Genomic DNA, 18008 nt, shown 5'->3' with positions numbered 1-18008 from the left:
TGCACAACATATTCGCTTATATCCTCCCGCTTCCTTTTTGAAATGGAACCTTTTGTGTCCCAAGTCAAAACATCACAATCTCACTCATCTTGACTCCTTTAGGGCCAAATTATTAATGGGCTGTCAACTTTAACTGTGAGTTAATTTCTATTCAAACATTGAAATATAGTCCAGGTATTGATCCGATTCTTACTTTTAATAGAAACTAGTCTACCGAATTTAAAGTTAAAAGCAATTTTCAAGTTCTGTTTGCTAAAAGTATTTGTATTTTACTTGAATCTAGTTATAAACTTGAAAGGCGAAATGGAAAATTTTCAGTCATCATTAAAAGGAAATCAAAGGTGAAGAACACACAACTAGAACAAACACAATTTCTAAAATTACTGTAAATCTTTAATGCATAAATCAAATTTCCTAACATTTTATAAAAACTCGATGTTCCTAAAAGTTTCTTTAAAGCCTGCTTTAGATATAAGAGTATGTTTTAAATAAACTTTGAATGAAATTCAAAATAAGCGAGTTTAATGAAACTACTATAGACTGAAATAAAGTGTTATTTGAAATTTCTTGAGTATACTGGAACAACTCTGGACATTTTAGAAGTTCTTTGCTACTCGTAATAAAAAAAGCATGTTCCAAAAAGTGCTGTAAGGGTAAAATAAAACATTCCCAACAGTTTCTTCTTTACCTTAAAGGTAAAAACAAGGTTTGAAAGAAATACAGGACATCCATAACTCATAAACTACTGTAAACTGTAAACCAAAGCCATACAACGAAACTTTCTATGAAACTTCTTGAACATTTTAAAAGTAATGTGGATGTTTAAAAAGTTTCTCTTTGTCTCGAAATGACAAAGCATGTTTTTAAACATGATGTAAGGGAAAAAAACATCCAAAAATCTTAAAGAAATATTTTCTTTCTGAGAATATTCTTGAAACTTCTTTCACATTCTGAAATATTTAACCAAATTTTAGAAATTTCGAAAGATACACAAAACATCCAGAGCTCTCCAAATCACTAGGACCGATTTATAACATTCTGTGAATGCTCTCGAAAATTCTAGATTAGCTTCTGACATTCTATAAATTTCTAGATCCTCCAGAAATGTAATACACGTGTCTCTCGTTCCTCAAAATATATGTAGGTACTTAAGGGTTCTAAAAAGTTTTCGAATGAAATGCAAAATATACGAAGCTTTTAAAGCCATTGTCAACTTATTTGAAAAAAGCACATTTTTCCACATGCACTTGTGTGCGGAAAATTGTTTCCACACTGATATGGAAAAAAGTTTAGATGTTACTTTGCCGCAATGGTTATATGTACAAATACATACATTTCCGTCTTGATTACCCGAAAATGACTGTGATATCAGTTCATCGAGCAGAATATTTGAGGTTACAATATGCTCGTAGAACAAATATTATATTTAACTCGTACAGAAATAAGTGTCTTTATAGATAGGAAAATAACTATTATTTTTTAAATAAAGCGGGAATGATTTTCTGAAAAGTTCTTCGGCACGCCTTAGCTTTAGAGCTGAACTTGAAATTTTCAGTCGTGGGAAAAAACATTTAGAATATTATAAGATGCGTAACAGATTAGCGTATCTCGTTTTTTTGGCTTGGCAATGGTATTTTTTCAAAATCCCAGATAAAAAGTTAAAAACCAGCTGATCTTTAAACAGACTCCCAATTTACCTATAACGTTTAATTTACATTTCATGCTAATTCGCTGCATGATAATTTCGTACAAGTACCAACCAAAATACTTATCTATGTAATTATTGCTGCAATCATTTTTATACAAACTCAATCATCCCGTATCACGCAAAGCAATCCAGAGTTGGATTTCCACTTCAACTTCAAACCAATCAACCAAAAATCATCTGCTTTTACAGCACGTCATATATAGATTTAATTTAAATCCTCATCTTTTGTTCTTGAGTTGTCTTTACCGTACAAAAATATCTTACTCTTGAATGAATTAACATAAGAAATCCTAACCTGCACTGAACATAACTATTTTCGTTCATGAATAATTATGTAATGACCTATAATAGTGGCCTGACTACAGTCCTGTTCAATACTCTCGTCTTGAATGGATCACGTCAGGTCACACACATTACATATAATTAAATTTAACAGTAAAACGCAATCCATTTACAAAACCCTAAATCTTGATTATTTTTTCTCCAATAATGAACACTTTAACATATTTTTTCTTCACAATTTTACTTCTATCAGGCATCAATTGCTCAAAAATTCTAGGAGTTTTTCCTTTAGGGGGGAAAAGTTTAAACATATTATATAACAAGCTTATGAAAAGCTTGGCCGATGCAGGGCATGATGTTACTGTCATTAGCGCATACAAGAATCTACTTCCGATCTACAATGGTACCTATAGAGATGTGTTTCTTACGGGATTTGCTGAAGACTATAATGAAAGTAAGATGAATGTAATGTTCTGTAAGTTTGCAAAGAAAAGGTTTTTACAGGGATTTTGAATGAGTATAAAATGAATTTGGACCAAGTGCAAGAATCATACTCTTTATTTGAATCACGAGAGATCCATGACCTACTTGCATCAGTTTATAACAAGACCTTCCAACATCCAAACGTTAGGGAACTTCTTGGTTCCAACAAACAATTTGAATTAGTTATAATGGAGCATTTGTGGAGTGAATCTTTATTGAGTTTTGCATCCTATTATCAATGCCCTTTAGTGATATTTACAAGCATGGGTGGTATCAATCCATGGGTAAATGACATGGTCGGTAATCCAATGCCGATTTCGTACGTGCCTCATTATTGGATGGTGGGCGATTTTTCTAAAGGACTGGAGTTTTTTCAAAGACTGCGTAATTTGTTTTATTATCTGGCAGAAGTCGTTTTGATCCAGAAGAAGCAGTTAGTAGCCCAAAACCAACTTATCCAACAAGCATTTCCAGGAAAAACAATACCTACAGCTCAAGAGCTTTACCATTCCCCTTCAATGGTATTGTTAGGAACTCACTCAAGTCTTCGACAAGCAGCTCCTTTATCACCAAACATGGTCGAAATTGGAGGATTTCATATAGATCCTCCAAAAAAACTTCCTAGGGATATACAAAAGTTTTTAGATAACGCAACAGAAGGCGCCATATATTTTAGCATGGGTTCTCATGTTAGAAGTAAAGATTTCAGTGCAGAAAAGAAATCTGTGTTTGTTAAGACTTTCAAAAACTTGAAGATACCAGTTTTGTGGAAGTTTGAGGAGAATTTGGAAGGAATGTCTGATAATGTCCTCATCAAGAAATGGGTTCCTCAAACTGATGTTTTAGGTATACATGTTAATTTCAATAATTTCTTTTTGAATCACCTATAAACCTTTCAGCCCATCCAAATATAAAACTCTTCATTACTCACGCCGGACATGGCAGTACTCTCGAAACCATCCATCATGGTATACCAGCTTTAATGATTCCAGTCTTCATCGATCAGTTCAATAACGCCTATAATTCTGTCTCCAAAGGTTTTGCCTTGAAACTCTCATTCTCTAATTCAAACTTCAACGAAGAAACTTTGACTTCGATAATTGAGGAAATGCTGAAAAATCCGAAGTACAGGGAGAAAGCTAGAGAAATTTCCAAATTGTTTCATGATAGACCCATGAAGCCACTAGAAACTCTTGTATACTGGACCGAATATGTGATTAGGAATAACGGAGCTCAACACTTAAGGCTTGGTAGTGTTAGATTGAGTTGGTATAAATTTTATATGGTGGACGTGGGTTTGTTTATGGTTGTTATTTGCACATTTCTAATTTATGGAGTTGTTTTTGTGTACAAAGCTTTAACTCCCAGGAAAATTGACAGTAAAGTAAAACTCCAGTGATTTGTTTTTATTTGTTACGGAGTTATTTTAATAGAACTTTTATAATTCACTCGATCTATTTATTCCCAGATTGTTTTCCTGTAGTTATCTCTAAAGAACGAATGCTTGTTGAAAACTGCCAACAAAGCTTTAAAAAATCTCATGCAAGAAAGAAAAAGGATTTTCAAATTGAATTCGCAAACGCCAATGAAGCATACACGAAGAGAAACAGAACCCTTTCAATAACGCCTCAAAATGGAGTAAATTTCAAGGGAACACATCGGACTTGCGATAAATGAGTAATGATGGAAATTATTTTATGACATTCTAGGCAAGTAACCTTCAGCTTAGACTTAAAAATTGCCCATCTGGCAATTTCTTGAAGTTAACTTCTATCATGTTAATTGTTCTAATCAACCAACTTTCTTGTACGTCTTAAAAATTGTTGTTGTTTGCCCTAACTTCGAATTATCATGTACCTATAACCCTTGCGTCAATCCCCTTTACCTCACGCACCGCTTATCAGAAACCTTTTTGTACTGCACCAAACCGATTACTCAGTCATCGCATCAACTATTATTTAGGGAAAAGCCAACAAAAGGCCAAGTTCCTAATAGATTGTCTGACAGTCAATTTTGTAGGTTAAGTTTAAACCGGAAGCATTTGACATCTTTATTCGTTGATTCTTGAAATTAACTTTCATACTTATTTTACATGAATCTGTAAAGCTGGCCGTAAATAGAATAACATATTAACCCTAATCTGCATTTATCTTAATATGTTTTTTAGAATAGTCAGTTATACAGATAAATATAAATGATGTTATGCCACATATTCAGCCATCTGACGTTAAATCTACCTTAGATTCACGTTCGTCATCCATCCATGACTTCAAATACTCAGAACACGTAGATGTTTGGATGAACCTCTGATGATTGTCAACCTTAACTAGATAACTTCTACCGATACTTTTATTACTTCATATAGGTTTATATATTTCAACTCAGAACCAAACTATGTGCGTTTAATTGCTTCTTGTTCTTTAACACTTAATCACTTATTGTATCTCCGTCCTCTTTTTGTCAAGCTTGTGTTAATACCAGGGGTGGAAATACACGTTACTAATTTCTTTTTTTACGTTAAAAATGTTCATTTTTTGTCTTTAAGAACTGTTTTTATTGATCAAAATTTAATAGTAAAGTAATTGTAGTGCAAACTAATTGATTTTTAATAAAAATTTAATGATAAATACATTTTTTGCGTCGCATAATAAAATATCCAAGAATCAAAGTGATGCAAAACTTTTGAAGTAATGTGTATAATGCATACTGGAATATGCATTTAAAGAGAGAAATAGTTACTGAAAAATGGTTTGAAAAAACCGGCAAGTTTACATAATGTTCCCGATTTTGTTATAAGTTTTAATGTAAAGGAAAATAAGGAAACATGACTTCTCCAAGAGGAAAAATAATTCCCCAAAAAACCCTCTATATAGGAAGAATGAAGTCAGAATTGTTAAAGGAGACATTGACTAAGTTTATCTTTAATCTCAGCACGTAAGAGGACTAAAACTGGATTTAGTGATCTCCAATACTTCCTACTGTGACTTCATTGGTCTAGTCTAACCCGAACCGACTCTTAAATAACCTAGAACAAAATGATTCGCCAAGAAAAGCAAGAACGAGAATACGAAAAACCGGATGAATGAGAAACTTTTAATTAATGACATAATCTCTTAAGATTTTCTGCACTAATTGCGCCTAAATGTCATTTATTATTCTACGAGGGAGAACAACGCTCGTTCCTACGATGGGTCAAGCAACGCTTACGCTTACATTCAAACGTATACGGCTTCCATTTGAATGTATTCCAGCATTACCTGAGACGCTCACTTTAGTGTGAACTACTTTTCTGTGTATTAAATTTTGATCTTGACTTAAGTGGAGAATAAGTTTTACTATGGTATAACACAGACTTTGCCCCATAAACAAGCATTACCATGACAATTACTGGCTTTAACATATCGATTAAATGTGGGGTCCCGTAACACAAATCTGACGTCTTTTCTCTTTTCAATGTTGATTAAATCTAAGCAACATTCTCTAGCTAGAACACCAGTGAATTTCTCAGGGACTCACACTTTATCTTTAACGAAAGTTTGAATACACAAAAAGGTGATCCGTATATACTTTTATCTAAACAATTTATCCAACTGTCGATCGATAGCTAGTGACAAACAAAATTCGAAATATTTCCTCGTATTTTTTCTATCGGTAAAAATATGGCCGAACATCGAGAATGTGACAAAAGGATCGAGGGCGACAATAATGAAAGTCTCGAGGAGAAATGCTGGCAAGAAGAATACAAAGGACACAGTAGAAAGTGGCTGATTAGAGATGCCTCGGCAAAAAGCCCTCAAGGCCCTTTATGTTCCACCATGAAAGAAAGCTATCTTTACCCCGAAAGAGAAAATACCGATGAAAAGAATATGGGTAAGCGACTTTGAAATTACTTTTTGCACGGGAATGTGCTCGGTTTAAGCATGTAAATGCACGCAAAGTAGGTAGGGCTTCAGAAAACAGGTCGGTCATACGGTGCAACGTATCATTAGCTCGAAGGGGCGAGATAGGGTTACTAAGGGAACAGATGTTGAGAATAAATCGCTTTTAGGAGGAAGACGAAAATATCTCATGAAAAAATTTCTTAATGAAGCGACCGAAGAGCTGCGCAGAGAGAACGAACATTCAAAACATTTTCATTATTGCACAGAATATGATGTAAACTTTAAAATCAAGGGATTTAATCCAGAAGATGACTTTTACAAAAAGAACACAGATGTGAGTTTAATTTAAATATTCCCGTATCTCCTAGTTGTATCAATATACTCTATTTGATTTAGCAGTTTCAGAAGCATCCTTTGTACTCCTCAACACCAGTGTCTTACTACAGCTACAAATATGAAATGAATCCAAAAGACATTCCACAAGGTTTAACGAAGGTTACTGATAGAGTAAATATATTTAAGAGATATGGGCGATTTTCAAAACCCATTACCGAGTCTTATGATTTTGTGGAATTGTGATTAAACTGACTGCAAAATAAAATATCTCTGTGCGAATTAATAAAGGCGAGTTAAGAAGAAGTCAGAAACGGAACTAGTAGACAATTCCATAGTAACAATAACTTGAATCACCCTATAGATTGTTAAACACATTTCCTGTTATGTTTAGTCTACCTACAACCTACGTTTTTCAACTGCTTCTAGTCGATTATCTCCATAATTTTCTACCATGTTCAGTTGCTTAAACTGAAGAATTTTATTTTACAACTTGTCTTTGATTAATTGCTCATTCATAAGATAAAATCCAGTTATGGCTAAGAATAGAAATAGCATCAGAAGGTCACCAAAAGCATATATGATAATTGACTGAACTGCAAACGCAGCTCCAATTCACAACGTAGTTCACAGGGCATCATCTAGTACTAAATTAACAAGAAAACTGAGCTTTTTCCAAGACATTTCGCATTGAAGCAATAATCTCATATAATGACAAAAATAATATTGATATTAGTGATGTTACTCATTAGTGTTTTCAGCATTATGCAATGTCAACCTACAAATCCTTGTTCCTTCACCAAGGATAAAGGAGGGCACATATTTAGTGCTCCACTAAAGCTCTGTCCTGATGGGTGTATTCGTGTGATCACCAAAAGTGGGAAAAGATTTTGTTTGCCCACTAGTCGTAAGTGTGATGTTTGATTTCAGCTAAAGGCAAATTTTTCTTTCAACCTTTTTTACCATATGATACTTATATATGTATGTTTTATTTAGATTACAGATAAGGGCAGAATAAGGATGAAATAAGTTCGTACTTACCAAGTTCAAAACTGCATTTACTTTAGCCTAGAAGAAATAAAAATTAATCTGTTATAGCATTCTTGAAGCACACATTAATAATCACCCACCAAAAATATATATATAAACAAATATTCCTGTAATTTTACATTGTTTTCATAAAGGTTTTTTAGCTTTCCTTATTATTGTCTTTTTTTAATGATCACTGTTCATGAATTCTTCCTATATTCAAGTAGTCTCCAGGTAAATGACATTCCAGGGATGCCATTAAATTTCTCTGTTAGCAACAAAAAGACACATCTATTCTGTGCTTCCAAATACAGATTACACATATATCAAAAAAAGAACCAGATTCAACAGCAAACACTTTGGAACTCCAACACCAAATCTCCATAAACAGTCTTAAAACTTTACTACCCAAGACCTTCCTGACAAGTACAACTCAAAGTAGTTCAGCATTCCACCCCTGAGCTCATAATGTCTATGTTTCCATTCCACATTCGTAGTGTTCCATGACTAGTACAGTCAAAACTTTTAGTTAAGTCACAAAACATCGCTGAGGTCACCACACCCTTGTTGAGTCCCAAATATAGTCCCACAAGCTAAACATAGCATCTAAAGTAATTAGACTAGGGCAAAAGCCAAACTAGAACCATAGGTTAACCTGTGGCTTACGATATTGGTTTTTTCAATTACAAGGGAAAATAATTGAAAAAGAATAAAATTTTCATGAATGAAAGTTATAATGCAAGGAAAACTTGCCACACCTATCTATTTATTCCCTATCTTGACCAAAAAATTACACATTCACAAACAATTCAATTATAACCACAATGACAATTCTGCTCTCTTCTTTACATCTTTATAACTTGAATGGACATAAAACTCCGAAATTGTGGGGCAAATGTATTTATCAGGATCTCCTCCTAAAATGATTGGCTCACCATACCATGTTCCTACTTTCCAACCAGGAACATTCTTCATTAATTCCCTTTCCTCCTCCCGATTGATTCTCAACTGCTTCAGCATAGCACGATCTCTCTCAGCTAGCAGCATTGGATAAAGGGCTAGTGTAGCTCCTTTCACTTCGAGTTCTCGCTTGGTGATAGATTCTAGATTTTTATAATAAAGAAAAAGTGCTCCTGCAGTCATTCCTACATATCCTCCAAATAATGCAAAAGCTAAAAAGAAATACCTTTTAATTAGAGGACAAAAATAAGCCTTTTATAAAAAATAAAATTCTGTTTGGTAGGAAATGCATATATTTTGTAGAGAATAATTAGGATTTATGTGATGTGTTATGTAATTGGTATACTATATGAGGGAAAACTTACTGCCAAAGACAGAAACGGCAGGAACTCTTTTGAAGTTAATGGGTCTGAAACCGCCTGGGGGAGGCATATCCTGCTTAATTCCTGACATTCTGTAGCTGTAGAAGCAGCCACTGAAGATCAGTTAATATTATTTTTATTGAATTTTTTTTCTATTGTACTCTCCCTACAAATCCATGTAAAAACTTGGTTAGGGTAGCAAGTAAAAATATACAGCTGGTTTTGACACGTAAAAGTTTGGAACTTCGAACTACGTCAGACGCCAATCGAATTGAATAGAGCAGAAATTAAAGTAAAATAGTAAAATGGAAAAATGGCACATAAAACCAGTCGTAAAGTTAGTAGAATAACCAAATTGGTTGATGTTAGTGCTAGATATAGTATATAATTCAATGAAATTCCTATTTCTTTATTAAAATTAAGATACACTAAAGAATTCAGAACCATCGAGTGTACTCAAAACCATACATTGCCAGGAAGCATCTACCGGCAGAATCACAAATTAATGTTGGCAGGTTAAACAGGATCTGTCAACGACATTGACTTACAGTGTATTTATGTACTTTGGTAAGAGGAATGGTGATGATTTTAAAATATTATAATTTGAAAACTAAATATGGTACAATGAATATTCCAATACTCCCTTATGGTGCAACTAATCAAGGAATAATCAATTTTATGAATTCTTGACCAAAGAGGAAGATGAGTTGAAATGAAGAAGATTTATAACCCTACTGATATCCAGCAAAAGGAGGGCCAAGAGCTCTCAAAAAAATTATATCGGTGAGTATTATCGCGCTTTGATGTTTTCTATATTTAGATTACAATTCCCAGTTATCAATTTGTTATGTGCGTAATAAAATAATCGCCCTATAAAATAGCTATATATGTATAATTTAGGAAAAAAATATACTACCTACCTATCCAAACTCCATTTGAGTCATATGACCTCAACTATGACCTCCCAAATACTTCCTGAATTTTAGATTTTTAAATAACCTCTCGTGTTTGTCTAATTTTACATTTTAATATGTCTTACAAAGATGTATCTTTGTATTCTTCAAAAATGCTAAGAGCTTCATTCATTAGGTATGTCTCGTTTTGATGTTACTGAACTACTAACTTACTTGAATAGAATTTTGACAATAGATTCCTTGGCAGTTACACACCAAGCTTATGTGAATTTACTTAAACAGGTGAATGTTGAGAATTATATTTAATAATTGAATGGAAAAAGGGACTTATCAAGAAATATAATTTGATTGATTTATCCTTTTTGAAAAAATGGACAATTCACTTCAAATGTACAGCACATATGAGATTGATTTGATATTGGGTTTTTGGGTTGAGGTTTTTGACCTTTTTTGTGATATGGAAACTACACAAAAAGTTAACATTTTCTTAAGTTTTGAGCAATTTGTGGGGGTAATTATAAAAGTGATTTATTTCACATGATGTAAAATATCTTTAGAAAGATAGAAATTATCTTAGAACCTGGAATTAAAGTGCTTACTATGATAACATAATAAGCTACAATTAAAAAAAAGGATTTACTTACTTAAAAGTTTTGAAAAAATACATAAAATTTATACATAGTTGAATTATTAACTTCATTTATAGCCTGTTGAACAATAAAGCCACATTTATGAGTGAAACTCTTTCAATCACACAGAGCACTTTTAAATAAATCAACAAATGCGGTGCAAACTCTCATTAACAAACACCAATGAAACCAGTATTTTCATTTACTCAGAAGATGCTGCTTTCTCAGAATATGAATAAAGGAGTATAAAGACATATAAAAATAAATTGGGACACCATGCATAAGACATTAAATGGATAAAAAATTTAAAGAAAACTAACATACTTCTGCTTTAATATATATAATAATCAGAAAAATGTCAAACTCCAAAATGGCATTTACTTAACCCTTTTAAAATAAATTTAATATGGACAATTTCATAATGAAAATCTAATAATAAAATGGTTCTCTGGTAAAAAATCTTAAACAAAAATCTGCTATTACTTCTAGGGTAATTTCAAAAATCAACCTGTTTCATCTGACACTAGATTGAAGTACATGGTTTTATTAAAAGTACTACAACAAATCTATTGCCCTTGACTCTCCTGTTAATAAATAAAAATGTAAACATGTGACTATTTGACATGCCAAACATACATATATGTATAGTTATAAAATTCGTCATGTTGAAAGCATTTTTTTAATTTGAGGATTTAGGATCTACAACAAATAATATATTTAGTAGGCTCTGCGTAAAAGAAGCAAGGTTCTAGTTACTTCTGGATAAAGATATAGTGAGTAAATTTAAAATTAACGAAAATAATTTTAAACATATAATGCGCGTTTAACAGGGTTGGTCGACATTCATTGCGTCTCAAATAAGAGGCCAATCAGCCCGTCAAATATTCTTTGAGTATAAAGAAGTCTAAGGGTAGCAAATTGAATTTCTACACCTCAAAGCTTTAAAATATGTAAGGTGTTACAGTCCAATTTCAATTTCCTGTTTTTTTCTTCCTCTTAGCTCATATAATTTTTGAGACATTAAGTTGAAAGTGAGGAATTTGCAATTCATTAAAGCTTACATAGATAGAATTCTGAATTGTTAACCTAAATCTACTGAATGATATTTTTTCTGAGTTCAAGCTCTTTTTTTCCACACCAAACTTTTTTCATGATACAGCAAGGGCAATTGATTTTTCTACATTTAAATTGAAAAATAAAATATTTATTCAAAACTGGAATCAATTTATGGCAATATCTGGAATAATTCATATGAAACCATTATTTTGAAGGGCATTGATAAGAAACCAATACTATTTTCTTAAAATATAATTTGACAACTAAAAAGGGACATATACAACATTAATAAAAGTAATTCTGAAATTGATACAAACATGATACAGTTGATGTTCAAAATATTCAATTTTTTTACGTTTTGTGCCTGTCAACATTGAAAAATCACCGTTGGAGCATAAAATATAAGAAAAGCGTAAAAACCAATGCCAAACATCAGCCAAACTTTTAAGAATCAAATATGTGAAAGCCCGTCAATTTTAGTTATTTATAATCTTTCAAAATAGGTAAAATCATATATTTTTAAGAGCAAATTTATCATTAATTAATGACTGAATTTCGAGTTTCCCATGAAAATTCCTGCTAGGAGCGTGTCAATTTTGCCCGTGTATATTTGTAATTGCAAGTTCTAGAAATTTCTCCTATTACTGTACATACATCTTACTTTCAGGACAATAACCGAGCAAGCCAAATTACTAGACGATTCTCGCAGTCGTGCCCGAAATATCTTTGATCTATTTACACCGGCCCTCCAGGCACAACGCCGAAAATTCTGCGATTATTGCGACAGGTTGCTCTTCTCTGAGCCCCATCTTTACGGTCGAAAAGGTGAGGAGTTACTCTGGCGCAAAGGTTTCTACGAGGTGATATCCACAGCTAAGAAATTGAAGAAGAAAGACTTTTCCATTCAAGAAGTCAATTGTATCCAAGGACACATTTATGCCGGTATTGGCTTTTACCACCACATGATCCTCAAACTTAACTTAAAACTCAACATACGGCTTCAAAACATCGTTGATTGCGAAATAGTGTTGACAGAAAATATAAATGAATTTGAAATAACTCCGGAATTAAAAGAATGGGGCCTGCAAGCTATCCATCAGTGCCTAATTTATCTAGGAGATCTAAGTCGGTACAAACTGGAATTGAAACCGAACTCCGATTCTGCATTTGCCATAAGATACTACCTTCAAGCTGCAGCATTTAAGCCTGATTTTGGCATGCCTCACAATCAAATGGGAACGCTTTCAATGAATAAAAATAACTTTCTGGATGCGGTTTATCATTATTTGAGATGTTTGGCCTGCAAAATTCCATTCGAGGGGACCTTAAACAATTTGCAAAGCTTGTTTGAAAAAAACTCTAAGTTTATTGAACAGTTGCCTCAAGTAGATGAAAATGCGGATTGTATTATTGAACCAGAAAAATCGGAGAATATTAAAAGATTCATTGCCAGGTAAGTTGTTTGTAATTTCAAAGAAAATTAGGAAATAAATGTCTCTATTTATAGAGCTATTTATTTTTTTAGTTTATTTTCATATTAATTTATTAGTTAACATCCTGTATACAGGGTGTCCACCATAAAGACTTACCACCCTTGTAAAATCTTTATTTATTAACGGATTTTAATCATTTTTGTTTTGACCGAAAGGTCTTCAAAGTGCGTACTCAGAATAGAGTTACTTGTGTTTTTCGGTTGTAAGCTTTGTCAACTATATTTAATTGTTGAATTTCAACTTTCTCTAAATATGGTATTAGGGATTTTTTTTGAAAAAAATAAGACGGATTCTTTTTTAAGATCGCCTAAAGCTTATTTGTACCGAATTTCGCTGTTCTAGAATTATAGAATATGCAAAAAAATATTTTCCAGTTTTATTATTTTTTACAACAATGTGGCAAATCAATATGAATTTTATAGAAATATTAAATCATTAACAAAAAATATTCTCTTTAACCTAAATATTGTCCTTTTCAATTAATTTACCAAATTCGCCAACTGCCAAGAAAAATCAAAATAATCTTTTTTTGCAAGTGCAATAACTTTTTTAATGCAGTTTAAAAAAAAATTGTAATCAAAGAATACTAAAAAGTTACTTATAAGCAATTTGAAATATAAAACAAATTTTAAAATCACTTTATATGTATCTCTGCTATGAGCCATAATTCTTAAGTATTTATTACGGTTACTCAGATTTAGGTTAAAAGTATTAAATTTACAGTACCCTGTATTATATTAATAAAAGCAAATCTGTTATACTTTTCTCACCACTGATGTATAAAGAACTGTACAGAATTTAAACAGAGTACACCATTGAAAACTTTGTACTTGACTTATTTTGAACTACGAAGAAAATATTAGAAATTATCGCGACAAATCGATTTTTGTTTCAAGAGGAATAAATTTTAACATTAAATGCAGATTTTGGGTTAACTAAATATAAAATAAAAAATCATGATATTTAGCATTCAATTTTTTTACAAAACAACTTAAAAATTTTGGTTTTTAGGTTCCTTCTGCTAATAGACATATGGTATTTTAATAAAAAAGTGCCCAACGTCTACAGTCTTTGCCACCAAACATACAAAAACCTTGAAGAGTGTCTAGTTTACTCAAAGCCGACCGCTAGCGAATCGGGTGAATCCCCAATAGGAGATATGGAATCTGTAGACTCAGAACCAGTTTACTTAAGTGACCAAATGGTTTTTAGGTAAGCGTTGTCCGGATATTTTAATATATGTTATTAATTTTTCATATTTTAGGGTAATTGTCATATGTTTACTAACCATATCTAAACTGCAAGCTTCAAATGCTCCTCCTCTTTCCACGTTAATCGCCTTCACTCTCAGCATTTACTCTCAAATTATACAAAAATTATCCAGTCACATAGAAGAAGCTGTATTGAACTATCCACTTTCTGAGGAGAACAAAAAATCTTATGGAATTTTAAAGGTTATTTTACGGTACGTTTAATGCAATAAAATTATTTAAAAATTAAATTTATAGGAATTAATGAATGTGGGAAATAAAAAATCCCGCTCCAAAATTAGGAGACGCAAGCCATTTAAAGATGATAGCGAAGAAGACTCGGATTTGAGCGAAAACGGGGAGGAATATGATTATAGCAGCTCAGATGACTCGTTTATTTCGGACACTGAAGATGTACTTGTAGAATCTTCAGATGAGGATATTGACATTATCAAAGTTGAAAATGTTTCCATCACAGAAACTACTAAACAGATAAACGGAGTTAAACCTAAAAACAGTAATCAAAGCGAAGATTCCGGCGACAGCAAAGAATTTATTTTGACGAAAGTGCAGAAAATGGATGCAGGAGTTATGTTAGAAATAATCAATGAGGAGGGTTTGTTGCAGAGCGTGCGGATGGTTAATGATTGGCTCAGATCTGACCAGGAAATAGTTAAATCTTGCGCTTCAAATGCGAGGGTTTTAATACGGCAAATGGTGCATCTTATTAACTTAATTAATATCGACTTGGGTAATTTAAAGACGATGGATGTAAAGTTCAAGGTAAGCTTAAGTTAGTTTTTTCATTATAATTATACAGGTTATTTCACAACTTATCGGACATACTTCACTGATATATGCATTATTACATAAGAAGTTCATTTATCTAAAAACAATCTAATAAAAGTTCTACAGATAACGAGATAAACAATAATAAAAGTTTATTTATTGTATTAGACTCATTCATCCTTCTGACTGTATTGAAGTTAACACTTTACGTGTAAATTGACAAAAAAAGTACCAAAAATGTTTATGCTTTTCTATACTTATAAGAGAGCAACAATACTTAACATTTTATCATTATTGTTTATGACCTATTTGGAAAACAGTTAATTTGTGGTCATTTGAATAAGATTATGTTCTTTCTGTAAAGGTTAATTTTTTCAAATTATTTGTTAATAAAAATGACTTATGTACACACCAATGATCAACTAATGGATACTGCCTTAGTGTACGGTGAAGCAAGGTATTTTTTTTGTCAATTTGTACCTAAATTGTTAACTTTAATAGTCAAATGGATGAATAAGTCTAATATAATAAATAAACTTTCATTGTCGTTTATCAAGTTATCTATAGAATATTTACTAGAACTTTTGTTTAACAAATGGACTCTTCATGTAGCAGTGTATATGCAATTGAAATTTGTTCAATAATTTGTGAAACACCCTGTATAGAGAACATTACATTGTTCATATAGTTTGTTTGAAGAAAATCGAATAAAATTATATATTTTCACTAATTTTTAAAACAAAATATCGTTCACATTTTGGAAATGTAATGATGGATCTAATTGTTATTAGTTGCGACTAGAAACGATCGATTAGAAAACGTAGTTTAAGAATATAGCGACAATGACATTAAAAATAAAAATGATATTTACAATTATCACTTTTTTGGTGTTGATATGTGGTGAATTTTCAATTATTGTTATGTTGTGATTTTCCAATTCACCTAGAGCTGGTTGATTTAGTCTGTATTTGAAAACACGTTTCAATACACCTAGGCTGATTACAAATTTTGAATTGTGGGGGAAGTTGTGTTAAATAATTATGTGAAAAGTTGTGTTACGTAATTGTGCGGGGGCTAGTAAGAAAGCGGTAGGTAACAATTATAAGTAATGAACACTGTCAACAATGCTATTATAAATATACTAATTAAAAAAAAAACAGCGGTACTTATGGTTTGTTACGTCCTTATACGCTTGAAGAAATATCTACCTTGTAGCTAAGATTATGCATACGCATTTTTGCCTTTATATCTGTCGTTATTTATTAAATAATTTTAGATCTCGGAAATCATTAACAACGAAAACAAAATACCACTAGCAGAGGATATTAGCTTGAAAGGCATTAAAATCTTTGAAAACACCCAAAACCGCTACGACTGGGATTATTTACTAAAAAGAGACATTAATTCCAAGGAAGAAGCCGTAATTAGAATAATCAAAATTCTCTCATTTGGGAAACTTCTTACGAAAATCGAGGAAAGTGGCATTACATTCGATGATAACCCAAACAGTCTTGTCGTCTGCAAACTCGACGATAAACCTGAAGAAGTTTCATCGGAGTTGTCGACAGTTGCACTAATGGAAGAATTGGTAATTTCGTTCGTCATATATAAGTACGCATGTTAAAAGGGTATTTTTATGCAGGAACGTCAAGAAACTGTTACAACGCTTTCAAAAACGTCCCTGACCAACGGTGAAGCAAGGCTGGAAAGTGGAGGGCAAATTAGCAACAGTAAGATGAAGCACATGGGTCAGTTATGGCTGGCTGCTGAAGTCCGAGCTTTGGAAAGTCGAGTAGGTGGAACCAAAGCTTCGTTGTCACCCTATTTGGTCCTGGACGCTGACGCTTTGATCAAATATACCCATATGGTGAAGCATCTGGTACATTCCCGGCAATTTATTTTGTTAGTTCCAGCAGCTGGTACGGACTTTCTGTATCTTTAAAATATAGAAGAGGTTTTACTCGTTTTTGTTTTCAGTTGTATCTGCACTGGACGATTTAAAAAAAGAACACATCGAAGCCCGAGATGCAATACGATGGTTAGAATCCCAATTCCATAAAGGAAATAGGTTTTTCCGCGCCCAACGCCCAAGTGAACGTACTCCAATACCATTCATGAAATACCCTAAGAAAAAAGATAAAGAAATGCACATTTTCATTCAAATCATTGAATGCTGCAACTACTTCGGGGACCAACAAAAAGGAGCTTCCAACGTAGTAACTTTTCTTATTGGCTCCAATCAGCAGGCGTTTTCCAACGGTGAAAATAATAAGGATTTCAGCTACGCCGGCCTGGCGAAGTCGATTGGAATCGTCCTCGAGCCCATCACTAGTTTTTACGGAAAATGGAAAAAAAGCAAGGGAAATAGGTGAAATGGTGTACTGATTTTTCGGGGTTCCGAGCTGAATTCAACTATTCTGACAAGATATGTCTTGGGTGAAGATCAAGCCGCGACGTCCAGTAATAGGAAAAATACCACGTCCGTTATAGTTTTGTTTTGGTATATGTGCCTAATTTCGTTACAAATAATCGTATTATAGTGTTGTGTTGTTTCTCATTTAATGAAGAATTATTAAATAATCAGCATCAAGGTTGTGTTTTATTTAACTTAACATTTTGAACGATTTCCTATTTAGTTATTGACAGATCTGTAAGTCTGGGTAAAACAATGATCTAACAATGACATCTTATTACATAGCAAAATCACTATGAATTAAAGACTTATTTTTAGTCTCGTTTGCTATTGTGCCAATGCGAAGCATGAATAATTTTCGATTAAAAGTCAAACGATTTTGGCTATATTGATATCGAGATTTATTTATTGTTTCGTGTTGAAACA

General features: G+C 32.6%; 4 protein-coding genes and 1 long non-coding RNA gene across 5 annotated transcripts; 4 read left to right on the top strand and 1 right to left on the bottom strand.

Moving 5' to 3' along the window:
• Nucleotides 1–2136: 2136 nt before the first annotated feature.
• On the top strand, nucleotides 2137–3921 carry LOC136413705 (UDP-glycosyltransferase UGT5-like). Its single transcript, XM_066397391.1, has 3 exons — nucleotides 2137–2444; nucleotides 2495–3319; nucleotides 3373–3921. The coding sequence occupies exons 1-3, from the start codon at nucleotides 2198–2200 to the stop codon at nucleotides 3870–3872; spliced, it is 1572 nt and encodes a 523-aa protein (XP_066253488.1). The 5' UTR covers nucleotides 2137–2197; the 3' UTR covers nucleotides 3873–3921.
• Nucleotides 3922–5949: 2028 nt separating this feature from the next.
• On the top strand, nucleotides 5950–6961 carry LOC136413741 (uncharacterized). The gene is made up of 3 exons (XM_066397440.1): nucleotides 5950–6343; nucleotides 6522–6688; nucleotides 6751–6961. Exons 1-3 carry the CDS (start codon nucleotides 6133–6135, stop codon nucleotides 6931–6933), a joined length of 561 nt encoding a protein of 186 aa, XP_066253537.1. The 5' UTR covers nucleotides 5950–6132; the 3' UTR covers nucleotides 6934–6961.
• Nucleotides 6962–7311: 350 nt separating this feature from the next.
• Nucleotides 7312–7885, top strand: LOC136413842 (uncharacterized). The gene is made up of 2 exons (XR_010752498.1): nucleotides 7312–7594; nucleotides 7684–7885. It is a non-coding gene; the product is annotated as an uncharacterized lncRNA (long non-coding RNA).
• A 546-nt stretch (nucleotides 7886–8431) lies between these two features.
• ND-B16.6 (NADH dehydrogenase (ubiquinone) B16.6 subunit) lies at nucleotides 8432–9246 on the bottom strand. Its single transcript, XM_066397575.1, has 2 exons — nucleotides 9042–9246; nucleotides 8432–8888 (listed from the first exon to the last, which is right to left on the bottom strand). Exons 1-2 carry the CDS (start codon nucleotides 9127–9129, stop codon nucleotides 8530–8532), a joined length of 447 nt encoding a protein of 148 aa, XP_066253672.1. The 5' UTR covers nucleotides 9130–9246; the 3' UTR covers nucleotides 8432–8529.
• Nucleotides 9247–9578: 332 nt separating this feature from the next.
• On the top strand, nucleotides 9579–17759 carry Smg5 (Smg5 nonsense mediated mRNA decay factor). The gene is made up of 8 exons (XM_066397382.1): nucleotides 9579–9821; nucleotides 12305–13090; nucleotides 14142–14342; nucleotides 14395–14584; nucleotides 14639–15163; nucleotides 16446–16757; nucleotides 16812–17088; nucleotides 17147–17759. Exons 1-8 carry the CDS (start codon nucleotides 9751–9753, stop codon nucleotides 17539–17541), a joined length of 2757 nt encoding a protein of 918 aa, XP_066253479.1. The 5' UTR covers nucleotides 9579–9750; the 3' UTR covers nucleotides 17542–17759.
• Nucleotides 17760–18008: the final 249 nt, after the last annotated feature.

The sequence above is a fragment of the Euwallacea similis genome, chromosome 15 (assembly GCF_039881205.1).
Source record: "Euwallacea similis isolate ESF13 chromosome 15, ESF131.1, whole genome shotgun sequence".
NCBI classification, from domain to species: domain Eukaryota; kingdom Metazoa; phylum Arthropoda; class Insecta; order Coleoptera; family Curculionidae; genus Euwallacea; species Euwallacea similis.
The sequence above is the reverse complement of the archived record's forward strand: the minus strand, read 5'-3'. Positions and strand labels throughout refer to the sequence as shown.

Excerpts from the sequence above, each read along its gene's own strand:
- LOC136413705 (XM_066397391.1), top strand. The coding sequence starts at position 2,198 with ATGAACACTTTAACATATTTTTTCTTCACAATTTTACTTCTATCAGGC. Across the intron at positions 2,445-2,494 it reads TGCTGAAGACTATAATGAAA|GGATTTTGAATGAGTATAAA; the intron begins GTAAGATGAATG and ends AGGTTTTTACAG. Across the intron at positions 3,320-3,372 it reads TCCTCAAACTGATGTTTTAG|CCCATCCAAATATAAAACTC; the intron begins GTATACATGTTA and ends TAAACCTTTCAG.
- ND-B16.6 (XM_066397575.1), bottom strand. The coding sequence starts at position 9,129 with ATGTCAGGAATTAAGCAGGATATGCCTCCCCCAGGCGGTTTCAGACCC. Across the intron at positions 8,889-9,041 it reads TGCCGTTTCTGTCTTTGGCA|CTTTTGCATTATTTGGAGGA; the intron begins GTAAGTTTTCCC and ends ATTTCTTTTTAG.
- Smg5 (XM_066397382.1), top strand. The coding sequence starts at position 9,751 with ATGAAGAAGATTTATAACCCTACTGATATCCAGCAAAAGGAGGGCCAA. Across the intron at positions 13,091-14,141 it reads ATTAAAAGATTCATTGCCAG|GTTCCTTCTGCTAATAGACA; the intron begins GTAAGTTGTTTG and ends TTTGGTTTTTAG. Across the intron at positions 15,164-16,445 it reads CGATGGATGTAAAGTTCAAG|ATCTCGGAAATCATTAACAA; the intron begins GTAAGCTTAAGT and ends AAATAATTTTAG.
- LOC136413741 (XM_066397440.1), top strand. The coding sequence starts at position 6,133 with ATGGCCGAACATCGAGAATGTGACAAAAGGATCGAGGGCGACAATAAT. Across the intron at positions 6,344-6,521 it reads TACCGATGAAAAGAATATGG|GAGGAAGACGAAAATATCTC; the intron begins GTAAGCGACTTT and ends AATCGCTTTTAG. Across the intron at positions 6,689-6,750 it reads TTTACAAAAAGAACACAGAT|CAGTTTCAGAAGCATCCTTT; the intron begins GTGAGTTTAATT and ends TATTTGATTTAG.